At 31.2% G+C, this 24,465-nt stretch overlaps 1 protein-coding gene across 1 annotated transcript; it reads left to right on the top strand.

The window, feature by feature from the left end:
• Positions 1–32: 32 nt before the first annotated feature.
• On the top strand, positions 33–24,465 carry LOTGIDRAFT_236015 (hypothetical protein; the record flags this gene model as incomplete). The annotated part of the gene is made up of 21 exons (XM_009066103.1): positions 33–96; positions 4,701–4,705; positions 10,741–10,848; positions 11,010–11,091; positions 11,456–11,536; positions 11,925–12,004; positions 12,095–12,201; positions 12,771–12,951; positions 13,234–13,304; positions 13,488–13,576; positions 13,947–14,114; positions 15,298–15,428; positions 15,706–15,756; positions 15,913–15,987; positions 16,188–16,277; positions 17,906–18,064; positions 18,245–18,406; positions 18,723–18,799; positions 19,015–19,132; positions 19,286–19,423; positions 22,827–24,465. 21 exons carry the CDS (start codon positions 33–35, stop codon positions 22,956–22,958), a joined length of 2,169 nt encoding a protein of 722 aa, XP_009064351.1. The 3' UTR covers positions 22,959–24,465.

Below are 24,465 nucleotides of genomic sequence, written 5' to 3'. Positions count from 1 at the left end.
TTTATTTCAAAATTCCACTTCTTAGCCCCAAAATGCCTTTAGCACCATTAGCAGATCCGTGGAAGCGCATGGAAACTTCCAACGAAGTAGAGGTAAGTTTGTTTTGTTCAAGTTATCGACGGAAACTCAATCCCGTCGATTTTCCCGTTTGGCAAATCCATTTCAGTCTGTTTTGATTTGTTATGCATAATCATAGTCTATATCATATATGAATGACAGTATTACTCGGTGAAACGATTTGTGTGATATTTATTCCATGATAATAATTAGCTGTCATTTATGCTTCTAGGCTGGAAGTACTGAAGATATGCTTGTGGATGAGTCCGAAAATAAGGCAAGTTAGTTTGTGTCAAAACATTCAGTGGGCATGATCTATTATTACTGGCTACATTACTGAAGCATGACCTGCCAAACACAATTCAAAGAACATAGCCAACATATTTCTATTGTACCTGTAAAGCTGAATCATTTTGGACCTCTATGAACTCCTTTTCCATTAGAAATTGCATGCCATGAGAATAAAATGAAATTTTACTTTTTATTTATTTTGTTGACAAGTTTATGTTCTCTCTGAAGATTGGGATATCCGAAAGTTGAAGGACTTGTTGATTTAGGCCTAGTTTCTGACACCAAGATTTCTTCCATCCCAGATGTGACTAGACGAAGTGCGACAGGATGTCTTGAGTCTACTGTAGTGTATACATATGACATCTTCAAAAATATTAAAGTTTTTTCATGACAACTCGTTGAGATAACTTTCAAACATAGATAATTATTGAATCACTTGGATTTGATGGCTCAATTTTCTATGGAAAGCTGAGAACATTATTACTGATTCAGTTCAGTGGAACAATTCGTATTTCTGAGGCCAAGGTATCATTTACTCCTGTAGCTGTCCCTTTAAAAGTGATGTCATATTGTCACTTTTTCTATTGCTACATAAGTAACATCTGGAAACACATTGATTTCAACAGTTTCTGATTATTTTTTTAAGCAATTGTTAATATGGTACGTTTTTCAACTTATCACCAATGACAGTTAACCTTAGGTGTATTTCATCACAGGCCCTAGAGGTTTTGTTAATATTAATAAAATATGGGAAGTGGAGAAAATAGTGTATAAGAGAAGGCTTCCAATGGCCTAACAGGCAAATGTAGTCAAAGCTGATTATTCGTTCGTGAAAGACTTCTGCTTTACTTTTTAAGTGTTTCTGAACGAAGGACTGCTTACTTATGATTGGTGTACTTTTTATTAGAAATCACTCAATTAGTACTCAACTAAAACCACATTTGCCATGTTTTGGAAAATAGTCAAGTTCCCTGAGCATAACACCATTACACTGCAGTCCCGCACAAACAATTATTTATCTTTTTCAGGACACTCTTGACACCATACATCATCTTTGCGCACCAATATATCAAAAAAGAAATATGATAAAATATGTTGTTTAATAAGAAAGCTGAAACAATAATTAATCAAAAAAATTTGAAATTTGCTTTTTTTCCCCAGAAGGGAAGCTCTTGATATCAGATAATTTATTGAATGATAGTCATTTCTTGATACATTTCTTATATGAATCTTATTGAAAAACATTGTGGCTGCTTTTATGCTGTCAATTTGTTTAGAGTAGATAGAAAACGAACTATCCACTCATTTCATTACAAGACATTGACCTTTGTCTAACCTTATAAATCTCAACATTAATGGCTTTTTAAAGATTTTAAAGAAATTTACTCAAGCAATAAGTAATCTATGGAAATCTTGATCGAAAGTCTGGGTTAAGTTTGATTTTTTTTGGTCAATTTAGATCAGAAGGATTTCCAAGCCAGACTTGTCAAATAGATTTTCAAAAGCTAGATATACTATAAATCTCAAGAATGTAACTGCGAACACTCTAGAATCCTACACATGCATTGCTTATTCTTTGCCTTAAAAGCAGACGTTTTTTTATACCCTGTTACTGACTAACAAATATAGTGAAAACAATCAAATTTTTAGCAATTTTTTGCCCATTTATGATAGAAATTCTGTGATTTATTAATTTCATTAAACAGTCTTTTAAGTGCCTCAGCATTTTTGATTAATTATTATAACTATGATAAAATTCTGGACACTTGGTGCTTTAGGGCATAATTTTTTTTCCTGCAGTGTCTCAGTAAGTTAGACACTTAATCACGAACTTAGATTGAAATGGAATATATAAACTCAGCTTACAAGTTTTAAGCTGAATGTTGAGAAATGATTTTGTATTGGATATATTCCCAACTTATATTGATATTTATACGTTTCAATTCCACTGAAAAATTTCTCTTCTGGATTTGATATTATGACTCTAATGAGAATGAATTGTTATTTTATTGATTTCGTTAATTGTAATTTGAAGATTGATATTTCCTTGTTAGATACTAAAAATGAATGCCTGTGTATCGATCAATTTCACCTATTTATCTCATTTTAGAATATTCAGCAAACACTGTTAAAATTAAGATTGTTGTCACACTCAGGATGTTGCAGCCTTTATACATATATTTGACTTTAACTGCATTATACTAACACAAGAATGTTACCATCACTTTGACAGTACTGATAGTCTAAACTTTCATGGCAAATCTTTGCTGAATTGCAGGAGGGCACAGGGCAGGAAGTATAGGCTGTGAACTTTGAAAGATGATTGAAATAGCCATAATTGAGCCCAGTCAGGCTTAATCCTGCCATAAAATAAATCATCAAGATCTGCTTCAAACGATATAATTTGTGAAGGATAATAAGTTTTTGATCTGATATCTGCTTTGGTGCCTATCTTGTAGAAATTGTTGTCATTCCAATCCTGCTGGTGATAATGTGCACAACCCTCTCATGGGAGATGCCAACAAAACTGGCAATATGTTGAGTGGTACATCAACAATCAGCCATCAACATGTCTTGCACATGGATAATGTTTTCCAATATGGTTGTGGTGGAATGGCTCTGGTTCATTGTCAAAGATCTCTAGCATGTATTTGTTTTAGAGTTAGCCCTATCAGCTGGAAGAACTTCATGACTTTTCTGTAGCCGGTTTTGCCCATTTCTGGTGATTTCTATGGGTACGTTCACAAGACAGTAATAACACTGCAGTTGCAGTTCGTATGATTCATTAAATGACACGTTAGTGGCTAAAGTTTGTTCAATCCAATTGAGATATCCTGCTTGGGCTTCAAGTCCTCAGAGTGGCTTGTTTGAAAGATGAAAATAGAAGATATTCTTATAGACTGTCAAGAGAATATCGTAATCAGTATTTGTTCACTATAATGACTGATGTGGTGAGCTTTATTTACTATCTAATGCGTGCTGTAAAGTCTCAAGAGACATCTATTTCAATTACCATCACTTGACAGTGGACCAGTTCATATACCTTCCTATAGCTATCTACTTATTTCTATGGCTAATGAGGCAAGAGTTGGAAATTGTTGTCAGACCATTGTCAACCTTGATAAATAGAGAAAAATTAGCCAACCAAAAAGATCAGCAAAATCAATTGTCTTCATTTTCTATGCAGAAAGAAATATGAACTGAAATGGTGTTTTAAATGTCTGTTTTTCTGTTTCTAATTGGATTTGTAAAGGGTGAATCAGAAAACAGCATTTAATGATGTATTTCAGGAAAAGATAACTTGACAAGCTTTAGTATACTTCTGTGGACAAATCCTTTACATTTGTTGCTGAGGAAAATTAATGATTTCACAGTCTGTTACGAAATCAAAGATTAAATCTTTCTGCAGGGAATAGAATAGGTAGACATAAGATGTAGATATATGAATAATAGACCTGTTTCATGCTGTAAGATGATAAAAAGGGGCACTCCTTTTTGATGGCAATTTTCTTACTTTCTTTATAGACTGCTTGACTGACTGCAGTTTCACTCCAGTAAGCATATTTCCCATTCTGCATGAACTGTAAAAGTCAAGTAAAATATCATAAATGGACGAACTGGTTGAGACCAAAGTTCAAAGATACGTGCTAACTGTCATTGCCTGTTATCGCTCCACTATTGATTCCTAAAGCAATTTCTTGGTTGAAAAATCTCATTAATTTATATTGAATAATGACAAGATTAATTTCAATAAATCATCTAGTTGAAATTATCCAGGAAGCAGTCGTCAATATCTTCACATTTAAAATAGGTTCATCCTGGAGTCTGTCTTATAAGTACAATAGAGCATGTGAGAAAATCCTTGTAGGTTGATGGGTGCATGCCTATACCCTAATGTAATTCAAGATTGTAAGGGGTGAAGAACACTAAGGTCTGGAGACTACTCTAATAAGATGATTATTGTCTGAACAAAGTAAAAAGTTTTTTGATCTTTTTCCATTATTTCTATGAGAAATGGAATAGCAGCCTTATAATATTTCTGTTGGTCTTAGAATGTCTTTGCATTGATGGAAATATAACAGGAGCACACATTATGTCTTCAAAATTTTCAGCTAAAATATGTGACTTTCTATGTTCTATTCTTTTTTTTAGGTTGATATTGCAAATACCTAAAAAGATTGAAAAAATTCAAAAAAACTTTTGCTTTGCTCAGGCAATAGGTCAACATTAGTGAGCCTTAATCATATAAAAAATATTACCCTGTTTTGATAGTAATGTTGTTTGTACGTAATTAGGGATCCTGATTATGTGATTTGTAATGATATTAAGTAGTTTTTTTTTTTGTTTACTAGTTCTGGTAAATGCTCTTATTTCTCCCTATTTACATATATATATTAAGTTTTACACAATTTCGTTTGTTCTTTGGTTTATTTTGTTCTAAAAGAAAGTCCTGTATTCCTCAAAGACAGGCACAGACGTCCTCAAACTCATTCAGTCCTGACTATCTATATTGTGTGCTTTGCTATAAAAACGACCTGATAAGACCTCAAATTTAAGCTTACATTACCATTATATGGAATTTTTATTGTCAGTTTAGATTGTTGAATTTTTTCTGAAAAGCCAATTTAAATCACCTTCCTTGTGATTATATATCACGCTTTAAGTTCTTTTGACTTCACACATTTAAAGAGACAGGTTTGCCATTGTAAAGCCAGTCAATTTAACTTGCAAACGCAAATATGTCAGGACACATTTGGATTTGAATGCTCAAATTTCAACTGAGCTGTAAATACCATTACTTATTAGCTTACCAAAAAAAATTCCTGTTTCTAAGACGATTATGGTGATCCTGTCTCTATTTTACAGGAACATCATATGGAATATTTATTTTTGCTTTAGATTTCACTGTTTAGGTCTGCACGCATTTATAGAAGAAATCTAAATCATCTTTCGTGATGTATCACAATCAGTTATTTTGACTGTACACCTTTCAGTCTGACTACATTAACAGTTGTCGATGGATTTTTTATTCGCTATAGATTGTTGATCACAGTGCTAAAAGGAATCTAAGGAAGAGAAAGAATTGTAAATGTGATAGATTATGTGTCTTGTTTTTTAGATCAAATATTCCTTTTAAGGATATAAAAGGTCAAATGTTGATTTCCTTTCAATAGATGTTTTCGATAATTTTCATCTGTTTATCAATTTTATGATTGTATGACCAGTATTTTAAGAATCATAGTGTGTAATACACATAATTGTTACTTAGAGACATAAACATTACAGTGTCCTTCTAGTGAACAAAAACAAATTAAACACATTTTCTTTTTCTTTAATCTAGGATTTCCTGTTGTTTTGTGTATCCACAGTTTTTATCACAAAATTTTTGAACTTGTTAGTTTGTTCAACTTAATTCTGTCATAACTTTAAATTTAGAAAGTATAAGAGATATTTCAAAATAAACTGTGTGAAATTAAATCACAATGCCACTTTATGGCCGCTGACAAGGTAAAAGTAATTTATGGATAAATGGCGATTATGTACAACATGTATGTGTAGGCTTAATGTATTTCATGTTAATTTTAAAAAATGTATTTGTCATGTCACAAAGACAAAAAGAAATATTGTAAGCATAGTAATTTAATCTCTGTGGCCGGACATAGCTGGCAAATATGAAGAATTCAATAACCCATCTACAAATCTTTAAAGAAACTGATGTGCCGTTTTGTAAATAGTGTTCAGAAGTATTAAAAATGTACTAAAATCACATAATTCCTTCAAAAAATTTCAAACAGGAATTTCTTTTCCTATTTCTTTAGATGATTTTTCTATACATGGCATCTTAATTTTCAAACACTGATAATTCTCGACTTCTGAGACTAAGGTTGGTCAAACGGACGGTAAAACTGTCCCTTTAAGTGGGAAAACCACTACAATAATTTGACTTATTTCTAAAGCTTCGTTTTGCTGTGTTTCTTTATGAGACAGAGTAAGATGAAATCGTAGAAAATCATTCATAACCATGAGTTATTATGGTCATTTATTTTCTGGCAGATAGATTTTAATGCCATCTTATTTTCAGCTTGAAAGGTCAAAACTATAGATCTGTGTCTGAAAATGTTTACTGGTGATTATAATAGAAATTCTCTATAATAGAAATTGATATCAGTTAATACTGTAGACAATGGTCAATATTTAGATTTCCAAACAAATGATGGCTTAACCTGGGAATTTTCAAATAGGGTTTTGAAATTGGAAATTTTATGTGATAGTTATATAATTAAAGCTAAGTTTGAATTTTAGAGTGCTATTTTGACTTACTGTTACTGTACTTAAAGGCTAAAGTTCGTCATTCTGAAAGATTTAGGTCTTGCATTTAAATAGTCTGAAGAAGTATGAAGAACGAAAATTATATACAATTATACTTCGAACTTAGAATTTAACTATCTTGTCATATGTATATAGACAACTTGTCATTTTAACTATCAAACATGGATAATTCTTGACATACATGTATTTGAAGGCTTAGATTTCCACAATAAAACTAATTCAAAGGTATTGTAAAGAGGTTTTCACAAAATTGTATGTGTAGTGAAGTGCCTTATGTGATAAAGCCTATTTTGCGAATAGTGACATGATGAAACACTTAGTTTAAGTGGAATTGTAGGCACAGACACCTGATTGAAATTGGAATGGTGCAAATTGATGCAATCAGTGTCCCAGATACACATAAACAATGTATAAATCGTCTTTACAATCCCAATGATATTATTATTAACTGTCTTTTGCTGAAAGCACAAATTTGTCAATTAGTCAAAGATTTTACAGCTAATTATTCTTGTAATTGCCAACTATGTCAACAATTTTAACTGATTTTGAATTTTTCATCTGTTCATGTTACTTTTCATTATTTTTGTCATGTTTATTACAATTATAGTGAAAATAAAATCATTTTGTTCTAGCAACATTTTAAAATGTCCAGGGATTTAAAGTAGCACTGTAGAGAACAAGAGAATAAGAGATATTGATTTTTGTGTTGAGATTAAAGTTTGAATGATGCTGTAGTTTCACAACATTAAACTTGATTATCTAGGTTTTTAAGACTAGTTTCTTTTCCACATCACCATTTTTTTTTCAAATTCTCAAGAGATGATGGACTGAATGAGTCCAAAACTTGCTGATTCATAGCCAGCCAGAAGAAGCAAGTCTTTTTTCATGAAAATTTTTTATGATGCCATTGCTTTAAAACTGTGTTGTGGATTTCACGAATAATTTTTTTCACGACTTAATCAAAAATTCTTACTTCCAGCTGCCATTCGATCAGTTATCACTTTTGCCCTTAATTGTTTTTAAATCTTACCAGACATCCAATTTTCAATTTAAAGAGAAAGGTTTGCCATCTTTATGACTAATCGTATCTTAGTCTCAGAAACAGGAATAAGTTAATCAGTAATAGTGATCACAGCTCACCGTTTAAATTTGAGAATTCAAATCCATTTGTCCACAATTATCTAGACTATGAGACTCTGTCACATATATAGAAAAGACATCTATAGAAATAGAAAATGAAATTCCTAGGTTGAGGTATTTTTGAAGGATTTATGTGATTTTCACGTAGTTCTAGTATTTCTTAAGACATTTGACACATCACATAAACAAGACCCAAATCCTTTCCCTTTTAATATGTCCTGTGTTTGTATGAATTGTGTACTGTTTGACTACTTTCTAAGGATATTCATTACTCAGTACTGCAAATGTCAAAAGTCAGCTGTGATTTAAAATATAATTCAGCTTATGACCCTGAATTCAATCCATTTAAAACCATTTACTGTACCTCATTCTTGATAACTCTTTAAGCTAACTTAATCCTTCAATCATTAACATTGTCATTATTAATGTTTTTAAAAGCCAATTGTGCAAATATTTACCACACATCAATTGATGTTTTTTTCCCCTGTCAGTGATGTAGGCTGGAGGGGCTGAATAAGTGTCTATTCGCTCGGAATGAACAATTAACTGAGACCCTGTGTTCTACAGACTGTGCATGTTAAAGATCCCTCAACAGTTCGAAATTGAAAAAGAGTAGAGTTATGCTGCTGTCCTGGCAAAATTTCCCCCATAGCACTCTGAATTAGCCCAATTAGGTGCAGAAAGAAGGATGTAAAACTCCTTTCGTTTCATTTTATCCCAAGCAAATTGTGCAATTACTTACTAAATAACCTAATGATGCTTTAAAAATTTAAAGGAATTCAGTCCACTCATTGTGAAGTAACATTCTAGGTGTATTGAATGTGACAAATGAAACATTGCATGGGATATTGAGAATCATATCAGACAGGTGCCTGGTCCTACATCTCTTAACCAGAAATGTCTGGCCTGAAAAGTGGTATAATCTTCATTTGACCCTTTTTATCAAATCTACTATAATATGGTCATATATTATATCATGGTATGTGAGAAATAAGGTGTGGAAGGCTATAAATTTCAACTCTTATAAAACTTAATGTTTACATGTAGGTTGAGGTCTTGAACAAAACATATATGATAAATCAATATGATAACGGTTTGATCATGATTTTGAAAACTATTGTCACAATTTGGTTTCAAATGCAGCAAAATTTACTCCTCTATTTGTGTGTTTTATTAAAAGAAACTCAAATAAAGCTTTTTAACCAAACTACTAGGCTGACAAACAAGGATATAAAATAGATTATATTTTCCTAATTTCAAATTTATCACTTGGCAAAATATTTTTATATCTTTCCAAACTCTGCTAATGATGGATTACATTTTTAAACTATGAACTATAAACTGGAAAACATTCATTATGGTATTTAAATAAGATCAAATTAAAAAATTTATTATGAAATTGAAATATCTGTATACAGTCTGCTCTCAGTGTAGAGCTCTAAAAAAAGATCGCATAGCGTGGAACTCTGGAATTCTGCAAAGATATGCTAATGAATTCTACTACATGTAGATTTATAGAATTATAGCTAGTTTAGTTTAGTTTTGTCGATTTAATTCTGAACAGATATGAGAATAACAATGTTAATTTAACACACATGATAAAATTGCACAATCACAGAAATTAATTAGAAGGTACTCCAACTACCTAGATCATCAGGTCCTGCAATAATCTAGAAAAAAAATGATAACTAATATGTCATAATTGTAGACAAAATTTAGTTAAATACCACTGTAATATCTTGTGTACACAGTATAATATAATTAAAAATAGACCAAACTTTCTCTTTTTTTAAATTTAATCTGTTAACTTCTAAAGGTGAACCCCTTGAACAATCGTCAGTTTAATGATTCTGCATTCTCAAACACTGGGATTTTGTCACACGAAAAAAAAAAAAAGGTTGTATTCTGAGAAGCATTAGACATTGAATGCACTTTTTGTTTGTGTCACAAAATCACAGCATTGGTCAGGGCAGAAAATTATCAAACTGACGAATGGTCAAGAATCCTGTCCTAAGACCCTAATGGAAGTTAGTAAAAACTAAAATTTTATTTATACTGTGTTAGACTGCCTCTATTAAATTTGACTATTAGATTGAAATCATGGGTGAATTTTTAATTGAATTTAATTGTCATACACCTACAAAAGTAATTTGACTGTGATCAACATAGTCTGTAGTTTTAGATTCCTTTTCTATGTTACATTCCTCTCTTAAACATGATGTACTGTATTCCCAGTTTCCTTCTAGCTTATCTAAAGGTGACTGATAAGGTAAGATTTCTACTCAGAAATTCTTGATTCAAATATTTAGTTTTATTAGGTATAAACAAATAATATAGTAACATAATATTAGTTTTATTTTATGGGGAGAAATTATTTTTGTTTTACTACCTTTAGTCCAAGTTATGAAAATGTCTAGCTAAAATCTTTTAACTTACCAAAAAAAGATAAGATCAATGGGATTTGATGGTTTTCTGGCTTATGTGTGTAGTGTATTATTGAGTTGAACAGCTTCTGTATGTACCATAATTTCATATAGAATTCACTAGATCATGTCATAACTATTTTGTGACTTGATTAAATTTTGCAATAGTAATGCCAGCCATTAGTGTCTACACATAAACATGAAAAAACAATATTTCCCACTTGGAATCTGTTTAGCTAGAATCTGTTTAGAAGATTTTAATATGACATGATGTAAAATTGATACAAGGTGATGGGAATGTTAAATTGTTACCACTGTCTGGTCAAGATAAAGTGACATTACTACTGGTGTTAAAAAAAAAACTACTGGCGTAAAAAAAAACTACTGGCGTTAAAAAAAACTACTGGCGTTAAAAAAAAACACTACTGGCGTTAAAAAAACCCCAAAACAATGTAAATATATACCCATGTTAATATTATGATGTATTTGTATATTTCAGAATAATGAATCAGATATTGAAGTAGATATTACAAATTGTTGTAAGTTTAAAGCCCAGCCATCAGATTTTGAATTATTAAAGGTACTTGGTCAAGGATCCTTTGGCAAGGTAAATACTTTTTTTTTTTATGCCCATACCTTCCTGTATGAATATTGGCAGCATTTATTATGAGATATTTTTTGGAAAGAGACTATTGAAACCATTTTATAAGAGTTTCCTTTATTAAACCTTTCTCAAAAATGGTCAAAACTTATGTTTATGTACTGTAGGTTTTCCTTGTAAGAAAAATTAATGGTGATGACAATGGAACACTGTATGCTATGAAGGTATTGAAAAAGGCCACATTAAAGGGTAAGGCAACAGATTTGAAATCCTCCACCATTTGTAACTCTCATTCAGGAACTTTAATCATGCATCTTCATTAGAAAAGATAGGGTGGGGCATAAGATTTAAATGTTGTTGGATAGATTTGATCAAAACTTTCAATGTTGATGAGATGTCACCTAGACTTACAAGCTTTGAAAGGCTTGTAAATTATATTGAAAACATGAAAGGAAAATAGATGCTATTGTTTTCAAATATCATATTAGACTTGATATCCTGTGGGACTTACCTTGAATACTATCAATATAAACCTGTTATTGTTACAATATTATTCTATTATTTGTTATTAATAATTAAACAAAGAGTTCAATTATCTCATTGATTATTGTAGTACAAGACAGAAAGCGTACTAAAATGGAACGAGATATTTTAGCTGATGTCAGCCATCCTTTTATAGTTGAGTTACATTATGGTAAGTTTTTGAAACAATTGAGTCTACAAATGCCATATTCAATAATGAACTGAATTGAAATTGTTTATCGCATTTCTCTCTTAAAGAATTTGGTGATATCAATGAGTTTTTGTGGTATCTTTGTGGCCCATGAAATAACTTTATTATTGTTGTAAATGGTAGTTGAATAATAAAAATGCTCAGCAAGAAATCTAGTCACAAAATGAAAGACTGAGATTTACAATATACTGAAAGACTTGGCTGTGTAAAGATACCAAAACATATGTTTATCAAAATATGCATTCATAAGGTCCATAATCATGTAATTTCTTACATGTTTTATTTTCTAATGTAATATCTTGTACATTTCATTTATACAACCAAAATCTTGAAAATATTTATTTTACAGCTTTTCAAACAGAAGGCAAATTATATTTAATATTAGAATTTCTACGAGGTGGTGATCTCTTTACCAGATTATCAAAGGAGGTATGTAGAACAATTTGAAAATAAGTTGCCTGATGATTTGACAAAGAAGAGAGGATTCTAGCTTACAAGAGACTAATATTTTTATTATAGGTAATGTTCACAGAAGAAGATGTCAAGTTTTATTTAGCTGAATTAGCATTAGCTTTAGACCATCTACATAGTCTTGGTATTATATATAGAGATCTTAAACCTGAAAAGTAAGTTCAGTTTAATAATGATTGGATAGTGATTTTGACAAGTTCCAAAAAGGTGGATCAAAGGCTGATGGTAGAGGGATCTTAAAACGAAAGGTTTGGTTCACCTGTGAAAAATTATTTTATGTATAAAAAAATTATTATTATTTATAAAGTGTTAATTTTAGTATAAATAGCTATCACAGCCTAGCACAGCGTAGATGATCTAAAAAAGAATTGCTGTGAATAGCATTTAAACAAATTAACTATATCCTTTCACCTATTGTTCTACAATGATACATAGGTCATTGAAACAATTTTTCCATTCCTATCAGTGGAGGGGGTTATCTCTGTTTTAAGAACTTCATACCAATAAAAAATTTGTCAAAAAATATTATACGAGACTTACCTGTAAGGTGAAGTTTGATTGTTATATCTTGGCATGCTGAGCTTAGGGATCACATGCATCTCATGGGATACCATAAACTTACATCATGGTAAGATATAACTACCTTCTTAGATGTAAATATTTTAAAACATTCCATTAAATGTGCCTTAACTGCTACTTTAAAATGTCTGTCTTTTCTATTCAGTATATTATTAGATGCAGAAGGCCATATCAAACTTACAGACTTTGGTTTAAGTAAAGAGTCTATATTTGAAGAGAAGAAGACCTATTCTTTCTGTGGTACTGTAGAATACATGGCACCGGAAGTTGTTAATAGAAAAGGTCATTTTACTGCTGCTGATTGGTGGTCCTATGGAATATTAATGGTAAGTTTTAAAATTTTTTATCCAGTTCTTTCTAAACTAGTTTGTATTTGGCATTACTGGATAATACCGTCAGTTTTTTGTGGCTAAAAACAGCATATGCCATGACGACTCTTATAATGGTTTGACATGCCTGTGATAAGCTCATAAAATTACTTTTAATGAAGACAGAATTCCAGAAAGTTTATCCTTAGTTAGTCCCTCTATCTCTCTATTAATCAATCATATTTTTGTACAGGATTTGACTTTGTAATGATACTTTAAAACATGATTTTATATTTGTAGTTTGAAATGTTAACTGGTGCTCTCCCCTTTCAAGGAAATAACAGAAAAGAAACAATGACACAGATATTAAAGTAAGTTTTTTTATATGTGGGTAATGAACAAGCTTTTAGCTTTAGTCAAGCATGCATGCTAGAAATATCTAAGCTGATCCTTTATCATAATTCAAATTGTAAGTTCTTTAGACAGCTGATCTATTCCAGAAGAAACATGAAATATACAGCAGTCAAACAATAATTAGATATATTTTTTTCCAGAGCTAAATTAGGAATGCCTCCATTTTTAACTCCAGAAGCCCAGAGTCTACTAAGAGCTTTATTTAAAAGAAATCCTGCCAATAGATTGGGTATGCAATTCATTATCAGTTAAATTACAAAAAAGTAAAAAGTTACATTAATAAAATTTGAACTTCATGGAACTAAAATCTGATTAGATTAAGTTTGGTGCACAGTGCAGAATTATTATAGAAAACTAATTATAACTACAAAATGTATTAACTTATTTTTTCTACTGTATCCACAGTTCTGCACCAGAAGTTTCACAGATGCTGTATCTTGTTTTTCGCACTTAAACAGAGTTTTCATGATTTGACAATATTCACTGCAACTTAACATATATGTCTAGACTCATATTTAACTTGAACTCATGTGGTGGTGAATTTTTAAGATCAATACAATGAACTATTTTGTCTTAAGATCCTATATCTTAAATTTCAGGTTCGGGTCCAAATGGAATAGAAGACATTAAAAACCACCCATTTTTTGCTTCCATTGATTGGGTGAAATTAAAGAAGCGTTCTCTTTCACCACCATTTAAACCAGCTGTTGTGTTGTCTGATGAAGTCTTCTATTTTGATACAGAGTTCACAATGAGAACTCCTAAAGGTTTGTTGGGTAATATGACTTCCAATTTTTTTCAATCATAGATGTGCAGCTGTAATGTGCATGCAGCCATTTTGATTATTATGCTCAGCATCTCAGTGGTATGTTGTTTTGTTTATTTTGATATGATTTGACTCATTCTGTAATACCCATGGTGTTTTAAATACTTACCCCTTGATATAGTCTCATCCTTTTCTTTGAAAAAAAAAAATTTTGTTTTATTGATTGCAATTTGCTAGTAGACTACTGTTTTTTGGTTGTTCATGTAGACATATTACTTTGCCTGGTAAATTACATCATAGATATAGTACAATCAATGTTGTGATTAGAATAGTAAAATCTGTGTAGTTTGGTACACTGTAACTTTACTCTATCTACAAGTGAAAACTATCGGTACATGAAGAGTTTAAAGTGCCATGATTTATATAATTATTGTGGCAATATGGACATAATTGCATATTTTGAAAGTCGTAAAGCAGAGTTCAATCTGAATGTTATTTCATCCTGGCTTCAGAAAGACTTAATGTAATTTTGAAGATGGCGGCATGGCGCATACTCTTAGCTCTTTCAGCTAGTAAATCAGTAAATGTCTGCATCTCTTCAAAGTAACAAATATTATAAGCTTCAATGTTATAACTAACTGGTACAGTACAATTTTATACTCCCTGTTTCATGCTTATAAGTCCAGTATTGTTGATCTTGGTTTATTTCCCCAATTCTACAGATGTATGTTAGAGCTTCATGAAGCTTATATTTCTGATTATTTTGCTTGATTCTGCTTCAATATTTTAGTAGAAAATAATGTTTTCTGTATGTCTGTAATGTACTTGCACACATACATGTATAATGATTTTCCTAACTCAACTGACGGATCCTGCACCCTCAAGAAATGGAGCTGAGCTGAGTTCATAAATTCCTGGCCCTATGAGCCCCTTTAGTTTTCTCTTCCCCACTAAGCCAAATATCTCCTTTTGTGATACACATTTGAAGTCCAAACAATTATTCTCTCAATTTTTCTGTGGCAGATTTAAAGGGAACATTTTATGTTTTATAATATATATAATTATGTGTAATATAGTGCAGCAATTTAAAGTTTTTAGTAAAATCTGGAAGATGTTACCTCTTTTAGGAATTTTTGCCTTCATATTCTGTAATTTTCTCAAACATTTTCATTTGATCCTTTCAGATTCACCTGGTATACCTGCTAGTGCCACAGCTCATGAACTATTTAAAGGATTTAGTTTTATTGCACCAGCTTTATTAGGTGAAACAGAAAAACCTGTTGACCCACTAGATAACCAAATTAGTTTAGCTAAGGTATATCTTCTATTATATTTAGCTCTATGGCTAAACAACTTGTATTTGTACAAACAACTGTACAAAGTTTTGACTGGTAAAATTGATTTTGAAAGGCTGGCATATCATCTTTTCAACCACTGAAATGGCCAGATATTGGATACAAGCATATTTCAGATTTCAAACTGGTTATCCCAATATCATTGATGTGTTTTTCTGTGATTGAAAATTATTGACACTGCAGGCTTCTATATACCAATATCTTAATTTAATCAATACCGAATTTTTTTTTTTTCAGTTACCAGGAGTTAAAACGATACCCTTTAATGATGAATATGATTTAAAAGAAGTAAGTGTCTCTTAATTTTCAGCTTGTTAACATGAAATGACTGGGATCTAACAAATATGATTTGTGTGATGCCTTATATTCTAAGCAATCTGAAGTGATCTGCCATCGCAGATTTCTTGGCTTTTCTGTGTTTCTTTAATTGTTATGTTATTATAGGATATTGGTATAGGATCTTATTCTGTTTGTAAGAGATGTGTTCACAAGAGCTCAGGAATCAGTTATGCAGTCAAGGTATGTACATTGTAATTAATATTGTTCAGAGTAAGACGTGTGATTTACAGACAAAAAATTTAGAATTTTATGTTTAAAAAGGGAGAAGAAAATCTTGTGGTAATAATTGTTTCGAAGGATTTTGTTCATAGCATAGATACGTGTAGATGTAAGTAATTTAGGAAGGCCATAGTTATAAAAGAAAATATGGTATATTTCAGATCATGGACAAAGATAAGAGAGATCCATCAGAAGAAATAGAAATTTTATTAAGATTTGGTCATCATTCAAACATAATCACTCTACGAGATGTAAGTAGAACTATATTGACTTCATATATATTAATTAGTGTGGATATAACCCTATGGTTAATTATTACTCAAAGTTTATTTTCATTAGAAGTACAGGGGCCTTATTCTCGAAAACTTAAATCTCTTAAAATCAGTTGTAAGTTAAAATTTTGGCTTAAGATATGTTAAGTCGTATTCTCTAAACCTATTTACGTGATTTTAACTTAGAACGATTTTAACTTAAAACACCATTTACCCTGCTTTAAACTAAAATTGAAACAAAATGGCGGCCAAACAAGTGATGATTAAAACAAATTAAAACGATTTGGATGTAGTTTTGGGGAAGAGAAATTGACCTTAATTGTGCTCATTATTAATAGTATAGCCGGGGTGAGGAAATGACTTGTGGAATGGGAAATGGGGAGCCATGGGCCTTGACAATGCCTAGCTAGATGTCTTGACAAACTATTTTTTTGCATGTGAATACATTTTTTTTTATTAAGGACACAATACATAGATAACATGTCTCTTGGCCTATGAACGGTCCTTTTCTTTCTATCAATTAACCCACGGAAGGCCATTATTATGTCTAAGTGGTATCGCTATCAGTAAGATTCTATACGAGCCTTGACAAGTCAAGTCAAATTTAGTAGACTAAAATTAACTAAGCCAAGAGGTCGAACTTGACTCTAGAATCGAAAGCGACTCTAATCTAATCATACTAACGTAGCGCAATCTGCATGTCACAAAAGCAAGTCAAGGATTCGAGAGTCAAATGATTTTTTTACGAATTTACTCAAGCAATAATTACCGATTTGTGTTTATTGACATCAGGGATTCTCCACTCTACACTCTACTACTCTCTCACGTACTCTCGCCGGTCCGTTGTTTCCTCACGCTTCATAATTAATGGAATCTATCAGTGACATCAGTTATCAGTTTTTAGTTTTAGTAGTAGGGTGAATTAAGAAGATAAAAGTGTGCTTGGATTTGTCAGCATTTAAGGTCATCCACGCACATTAATAATGTAAGAAATTCATTAAAATCCCTTCGACGTCTCTTTGTTTTGATGTGGGACAAAATGGCGGCTTGATGGCAGACTGACCTTGTGTCTTTACAGACGACGATTTGATTGGTTGGATACATTACGACGTCATACCTTGATTGCCAGGTCGGGACTATCTATCACTTAAATCAATTTTAGTTAAAATCGACTAAAATCAAATTTTAAATTAAAACTCATTTTGAAGAATATCCCTTTATTTAAGTTAAGCCGTCGAGAATAAGGCCCCAGGCTGAAACACCAACAGACCTGTTGAATCTGCTTTATGTCGAATATCTGGTTGTTTTGGGTTCTGATCTTGGTTGTCATGTGAAAGTTTGGTCATCTTGAATAAGTTATCTGTCCTAATTATTCTGGTGAACCCAGCTGTATGTAAATACAGCACAAATAATCTGGTAAAGAACAATACCAAGAGGCTTTGCTTGTAGACAGGATTCATTTCAAGTTGTTATCAAAGTAAGAAACCATGACCCACGTAAGCAAGCAAACGAGACCAAGTTGATCCTACTTTAACTAGTTTTCCTAGTCTGTCATCAATGGACTTTTCCCTCTTGAAATATATATTTGTATGATGTACTCTATGTAGGTATTTGATAATGGTAACAAAGTATATATGGTAACAGAATTAATGAAAGGGGGAGAATTATTAGATAAAATATTACGCCAGAAATTTTTTTCTGAAAGAGAAGCCAGTGCAGTCTTACAAGTTGTAGCTAAAACTGTTGAATATCTTCACTCTAATGGAGTAAGTACAACCCTTTGTTGTTAAAATAGAGTTTAATCTGCCTCTTGAGTAATATTGATAACATGAAGATTTCTGAAAAAACTCCTATTTTGAAAAGTTAATATTGTTACTGGTGTGACTTATTCTCAAAGTCGTACCAATAATATCCGTGTAAAAATTGAACAAATGAAATATTTGTAGGTCGTTCATCGAGATTTAAAACCTTCCAACATATTATATGCTGATGATTCTGGATCTCCTGAAAGTTTACGCATTTGTGATTTTGGTTTTGCTAAACAATTACGTGCTGAGAATGGTTTATTAATGACACCATGTTACACTGCAAATTTTGTGGCGCCAGAGGTGAGAAATTTCATGGTTTATTCTTTGAAACATTAGACTTTAATAAGCATCAGTAATAGCTTAGTCAGATATGTGCTGTCTAAAGGCTTAGTTGGCTGCAACTGGCCATGTAATTTCTTAGTGATATTTAGACCATATTATGTAATATTAAGTGGATAAGTGAGCTAACCTTACTCTAGCTATCAGTCAAAAATGCATGTGATTGAGAAATTTGTAATATATAAGTATCCACTTATTAGAAAATTTAAGCAATGCTGATTGGATGAAAAAATTGGGTTCGGTTCTAGGTTGTTTAAAATTTGATATGATTTTTTAGGTGTTAAAAAGACAAGGCTATGATGCTGCAGTAGATTTATGGAGTTTAGGAGTATTATTATATACTATGTTAGCTGGGTACGTACAAAATATTCTCTCACTTATTGGTCTATTTCAGTAAATATCTGAGATGTTGATCTTGATTTTGGAAATTTTACTTTGATATCCAAATCCTGATGACTGATTTTATACCTGAAACATTTTGAAAAAAAATGTATTCTGTTATGTGTGTTAAAGTCTTAGGATGCCATGAGATTATTGCTCTCAACTCGAATATTTTTATGCTATTTCAGACATACGCCATTTGCTAATGGTCCAAATGACACACCCAATGATATTTTAGCTCGTATTGGGCAAGGTAAATTCTCTCTCAGTGGTGGAAATTGGGATTCTGTTTCTCAACCAGCTAAAGTAAGAATCTTAAATTTTTTCTTTGTAATATATGATATATAATTGTGTTAATTCTTACAGACCATTTATTTAAGTACCTTTGTGCTCAGATTAACACGTTTTCTTACAAGATTGTATACCATACTAGGATCATTCTGTTATCTTATTTTGCAGGACTTAGTTCAACGTATGTTACATTTAGATCCCAGTAATAGAATAACAGCCACACAAGTTTTAAATCATCCATGGATAGCCCAACGTGATTCACTACCCCATTTACGTCTCTCTTTACAAGATGCACATTTAGTCAAGGTGAGTTGGTTATCTAGTGTTTTCTTAGTGTTTTGATCTACATGCTACAATCAATTCAGTGTTTACTGATTTGGTAGCTGAATCAACTTTTTTATGCATCTAAATGAGGTTCAATTCAGTGTTTTCTAGGTAAATGTAAATGTTTTAAGGATATCCTGGATGGTATATTTACTGTGTATAACATTACTATTTGGAGCAAAAGATTTCATGTTGGGTGCCAGTTCTGACTACCTGTAGATTTTTAAAAGGCAACTACAATTCTTGTTTTACAATGGATTTTAACTATAAAAAATATCTCATGTATGCAATATGAAATCTATCAAAAACAGTTTACTGGATAACTACAAATAGCTATGGATGTAAAAGATTAGAAACCGTTTGAATACTAATAACACATGTTATAATAACAATTATATAAACAACACACATACCCATCTGTGCAAAGAAACATAACTCTAAAGACTATCAAATCAAAAGAATGGATCCAGGGGTTTGTGAAATCTGCATTCTGGATAGTCCAAGTCAGTGAAGTAAAGAGTTAAGCTAAAATCCAATTAAACTATTGTGTGGTTTATTGACTATGTTTCTCTATTTTTGTAATGGGGCTATGGTGGCTCATGAGTTAAACATTTACTTGCTAAGCTACAGAAGCAAACTTCTTTCTTTTTTTGATCTGCAAATAGATTATAAAATAATCATATCCAAAAATCTACTTTATTCTACTAGATGTAGTTTTAAGAAAGTTTTCACTTAGACACATGTAGTGTAGTCAGTTGGAATATTTAGATTTTAGAGTGTTTGCATTTTGATTTTGATAATGAACTAACAAACACATTTCTTATTACAAACAATGTCAAGACAGATAAAATATTCTTTAAGTTGGTTAATGATCTAAAATTGATATTGATAATTTGAAATATGGGTGTCATTAAAACCAATTCCATGGCCTGTGCATTTGAGTGTTAACTTTGAACCCCTTGCACTAAAATTGTGTGACATATTCTTGCCAGGTCATTTTCATTTTAATGGAATACTACCTTTTAGAATGAACATACAAGTCTCAAACTTGGTCAGTAAGAGTATATATTCATCAGTTGGACTTACCAAGTGCCATGACTAAAGAATAGAACTCTCATAGTTACATGACACAATATATATCCATTAAACTAAATAATTGTGAAAAAACACTCATATGCGTGTTTCAAACATACTTAGTTTGATGGATAATAGCTATTTTTATGGATTTATTAGATTATAGAGTGGTTCTGTTGTATAGTTTTTACAGCAGGTAAGTCTGCTGATGAACAAAGACTTATTTTGGCCATGTTTAGTCTAGTATGTAATTTTGTTTCAATAATATATTAGACTTGACATTGTGTTTTAGAGTTTTGTGTACCTCCAATTCTCAGGACTGTAACTATTCCTGCATCCTATTTTGAGTATTGGATTATTTTCAAAAATTTACATCATGAAAAAGTCAAAGAAAAAATTTATTAAGTTAACAGTCATAATCTGTTTCTGTATGTTTAAGTTCAAATTAAGTTTCAACAAATTCAGAATGTGGACCACTAAAGTTCCTGTGAAATAATTTGAACAAGCTTCAAAAGAAAACATATATACTACAAAGTATCTTGCATGTCATTTGCTCACTGAAGCACCAGATTTGCAGCTTTTGATACTTAATACAGTTCATTCAATTTCATTTCTAATAATTCTTCAGCTGGGTAGCTTCAAATCTCTTGGTTTGTTTTTGTCTTGTGCAAAACATTGGAATGCTTGCAACCAAAATGTTTTATCCTACTTTCTTATAGGGTGCCATGGCAGCTACTTTTAAAGCTTTGAATGAAAACCCGAAGCAAATGTTGGAGCCTGTGTGTGCCTCAGGATTGGCCCAACGAAGGGGCAAAAAACTGACGCTGTCCAATTAATGGTACAAAAGGCTGACTTTCTGTATATGCTCTCTGTTTATGGCACTTTTTCAATCGCTTATTGTGTTGAAATTTCAATTTTTCTAAATCACTTGGCTAAAATTCATTACAATCAGTTGTTAACAAATTTTCCTAAATAAAAATTTGAAAATCAGTGGCGCTACATTTTCTGAATTCCTTTGCTTCATGGCATCTCTTTAAAAAAGTAGTGATAAAAACCATTCTGTTTATAATGTCATTGTTGAAAAATTCTTTCCAATTTTGATGGAAGAAAAATTTTAGACTTTTATATTGAAGAAATTGGAAGAAATATAATTTGGAGAGCAAATAGAGAATGAAGCCATATACTCTTAAATCTTTTTTTAACAGTTTTAAATCTTGTGCATGCCCTCTTATTAATAAATAATTAATTTTAGTTTTAGTTCTGCTAATATAATTTATATTCTGCTTTGTTAAGATATACACTGATGGACAAATGTTATGCGAAAAATCTTAGTCAAATTTACAAAATTGCTGTGTTTCTATTTTCCCCCTTATTTTGATGAAACTCGAAATACATATGCTCGATCAGTTATTGCCCTTGACTTGATAAATGATGTGGTCTTTTCATCCATTGTTGATGAACATTTGTATCTTAAATTGGTTTCTTAAATACATTTTGAACACAGTTGTAGTTTAGACATTATTTACAAATTGAAAGACGTGATTTGACTGATAATCTGCATTTAGGATATGATTTTTTTTAATATAATTTCTGGGGCAGGTTTATGTTGGTCGCTTATCAAAACCTTGTTTTTATCTTTTAAATACATTAGATTTTATTCAGTGTATCACTTATATTCTTGACACCATTCTTTGTTCTGTAGTAGCAGTGATATCTTTGAGCTTTATAGTTTAGTTTCCTTGCATAATTTCACTTTGCTTATTTATATGTCCTGGGTGAATGCTGCTTTTTTGTACGTTTTTAAAACTAATTATATATATTTTTGACGTGTATTTTAAAAGTTTTATTGCAACAGAATATAAACAAGAGGTTGTTAAATGTTTGTGATTTCAAGAAACAACCCAAGGTTTCCATCTATATATTTATCATAGATGGTATAGATATAAAGAAAATACCAAGAATGCAAGATAGGAAAAGTTAACTGCCTTTTTATATGTATTGGAAAACTTGATGCTACTGATGTCCCATCTGACATCTGTGGTTCTATAATTCCCATTAAAATTAGTTTTTGTTTGAAAGGGACCATGATATTATAGTCAATAACCAATACATGTATTTAAAAGGTAGAGACTAATGAGAATTCATTTCTCTTGTGCAATGCTAGCTGTTTTTCAACAAATTTCGTTTGTGAACACTTTCTCTTTCACTTAACCTTTCTAAATGAATGCGATATTCGGAGATACATCTTTCAAAGGGGAGAGTTTTAAATGAATTCCAAATCCAATTCCATGTTCCTTATTCTATTTTTCAGGGGGCTATGGCAGCAACATTTAATGCATTGAATGGTAATACCAAATTACGCCCAGTGCTAGACCCAGTGGGGGCTTCCAGTCTAGCCCAGCGAAGGGGAAAAAACAAACCGAAGAGTTCCACTGCTGTTTGATAGACTAAAGAATCTTGGCCTTTATTAAATTATATACAAGTAACGATATGTATGTACATAGATATATACTGAAATAAACCTAACCCAACAAAAAGCATCGAGAATTCTGATGCAAATTTCAGAGAAGACAGATTTTTTTTGTGATTTTTATTTTTTGTATTTGTTAAATGCTGGGCATTTGAAAAGTTTAGAAGACATTAAGATTTTTGATATATTTTTTTGTAGGGCAATATACCATCCTGGTAATATATACGCTAAAATATATAATGCATTTCCTACCATAATAAGATAAGATATTTTTGTCATAATTAATTGAAATGCATTAAGAGCATAGAATGTATGGTCACAGCAAGAGGCGATCAAAATCATATCTGAATTATCATTTAAAAGAAATAAATGCATTAAATTGTCAACTATGGAATGTTGATGTTTCTTTTAAAAGCAATCAGAAAGTTCCAAGCATTAACCTACTTGGGTATTAAAACAATGTACTTTTTGGTGTGTTTTTGAAGAAAATCTGTTAATGTACATGTACATTTAAGAATAAAAGGAATTAAAAGTGATTGTATTATACTCTTTCTTGAAGGTATTTAACAGGGAGACAACTCTCTTGCCTTGCGATAGAAAATAGATCCATGTATTTAATATATTGATAGTTTTCCATTATTAAATGTTATTTTTACTTAGTTTATGTCTGTTAAAATTGTGCTTTTCATTCATATATTATGTAGATGTATTTTATTTTATAACAAATTTGTTCAATATAAGAATTTAATAACCTTGTTCAAGTTGCTAAATTTTGCTATATTTCTATCTTTGTTTAATCCTTATATTTATACCAAAGTTTTCATTTTATTGTAGTTACAGAATTAGTGCTAGTTTTTTGTTAACAAATTTTGATATTTATTTTACATTTATTTCTCAGGCTAGGTGAAGGGGAACTCTAGCAAAATGAAACCACAAAATTCCACAAAAAGATAAAAAGCATTGTCATTATATAGGGTTGGATTTATCTCTTGAGGACAATAGACAAATTTATATTTAAAATAAGATCATTAGAAAAGCAAAAGAGATCATCTATTTATGGCTTATTAGAGAACTGAATATTTTTCCTCTGATAAAGAACCATCTGCATTAGAGTATTTTTGCCTAGTTGAATATAAATAACGTGTTCTTACAGAATGTGGTTACATTTTGCTTCCAACATTTTTTGGTCATGTGTTAGGTGTTATAGCTTTGAATTCTTGTGCTTTTTGAAAATTTACTGCCCGATACGGGCATTATATTTACAATAGAAAGAATACATTGCCTTCAGGGCTTTTTTTGTGCTTTTGTAGTTTTTCAAATTTTGATTTGGCTTGATAATCTATTTAAATACAAATTTGACCATCTCTAGCTTTTTCCAATTTTATTTAGGCTGTTTCTATATAAATCTAAGAATACTAAGAACTTCATTGTTTCAATAATTTCTATTTGATTACAAGAATTTTTGTATCTGAAAATGGTC

Source organism: Lottia gigantea (genome assembly GCF_000327385.1).
Source record: "Lottia gigantea unplaced genomic scaffold LOTGIsca_73, whole genome shotgun sequence".
Taxonomy (NCBI): domain Eukaryota; kingdom Metazoa; phylum Mollusca; class Gastropoda; family Lottiidae; genus Lottia; species Lottia gigantea.
Note: the sequence above shows the minus strand (reverse complement) of the source record. Positions and strands in the feature narration are given on the sequence as shown.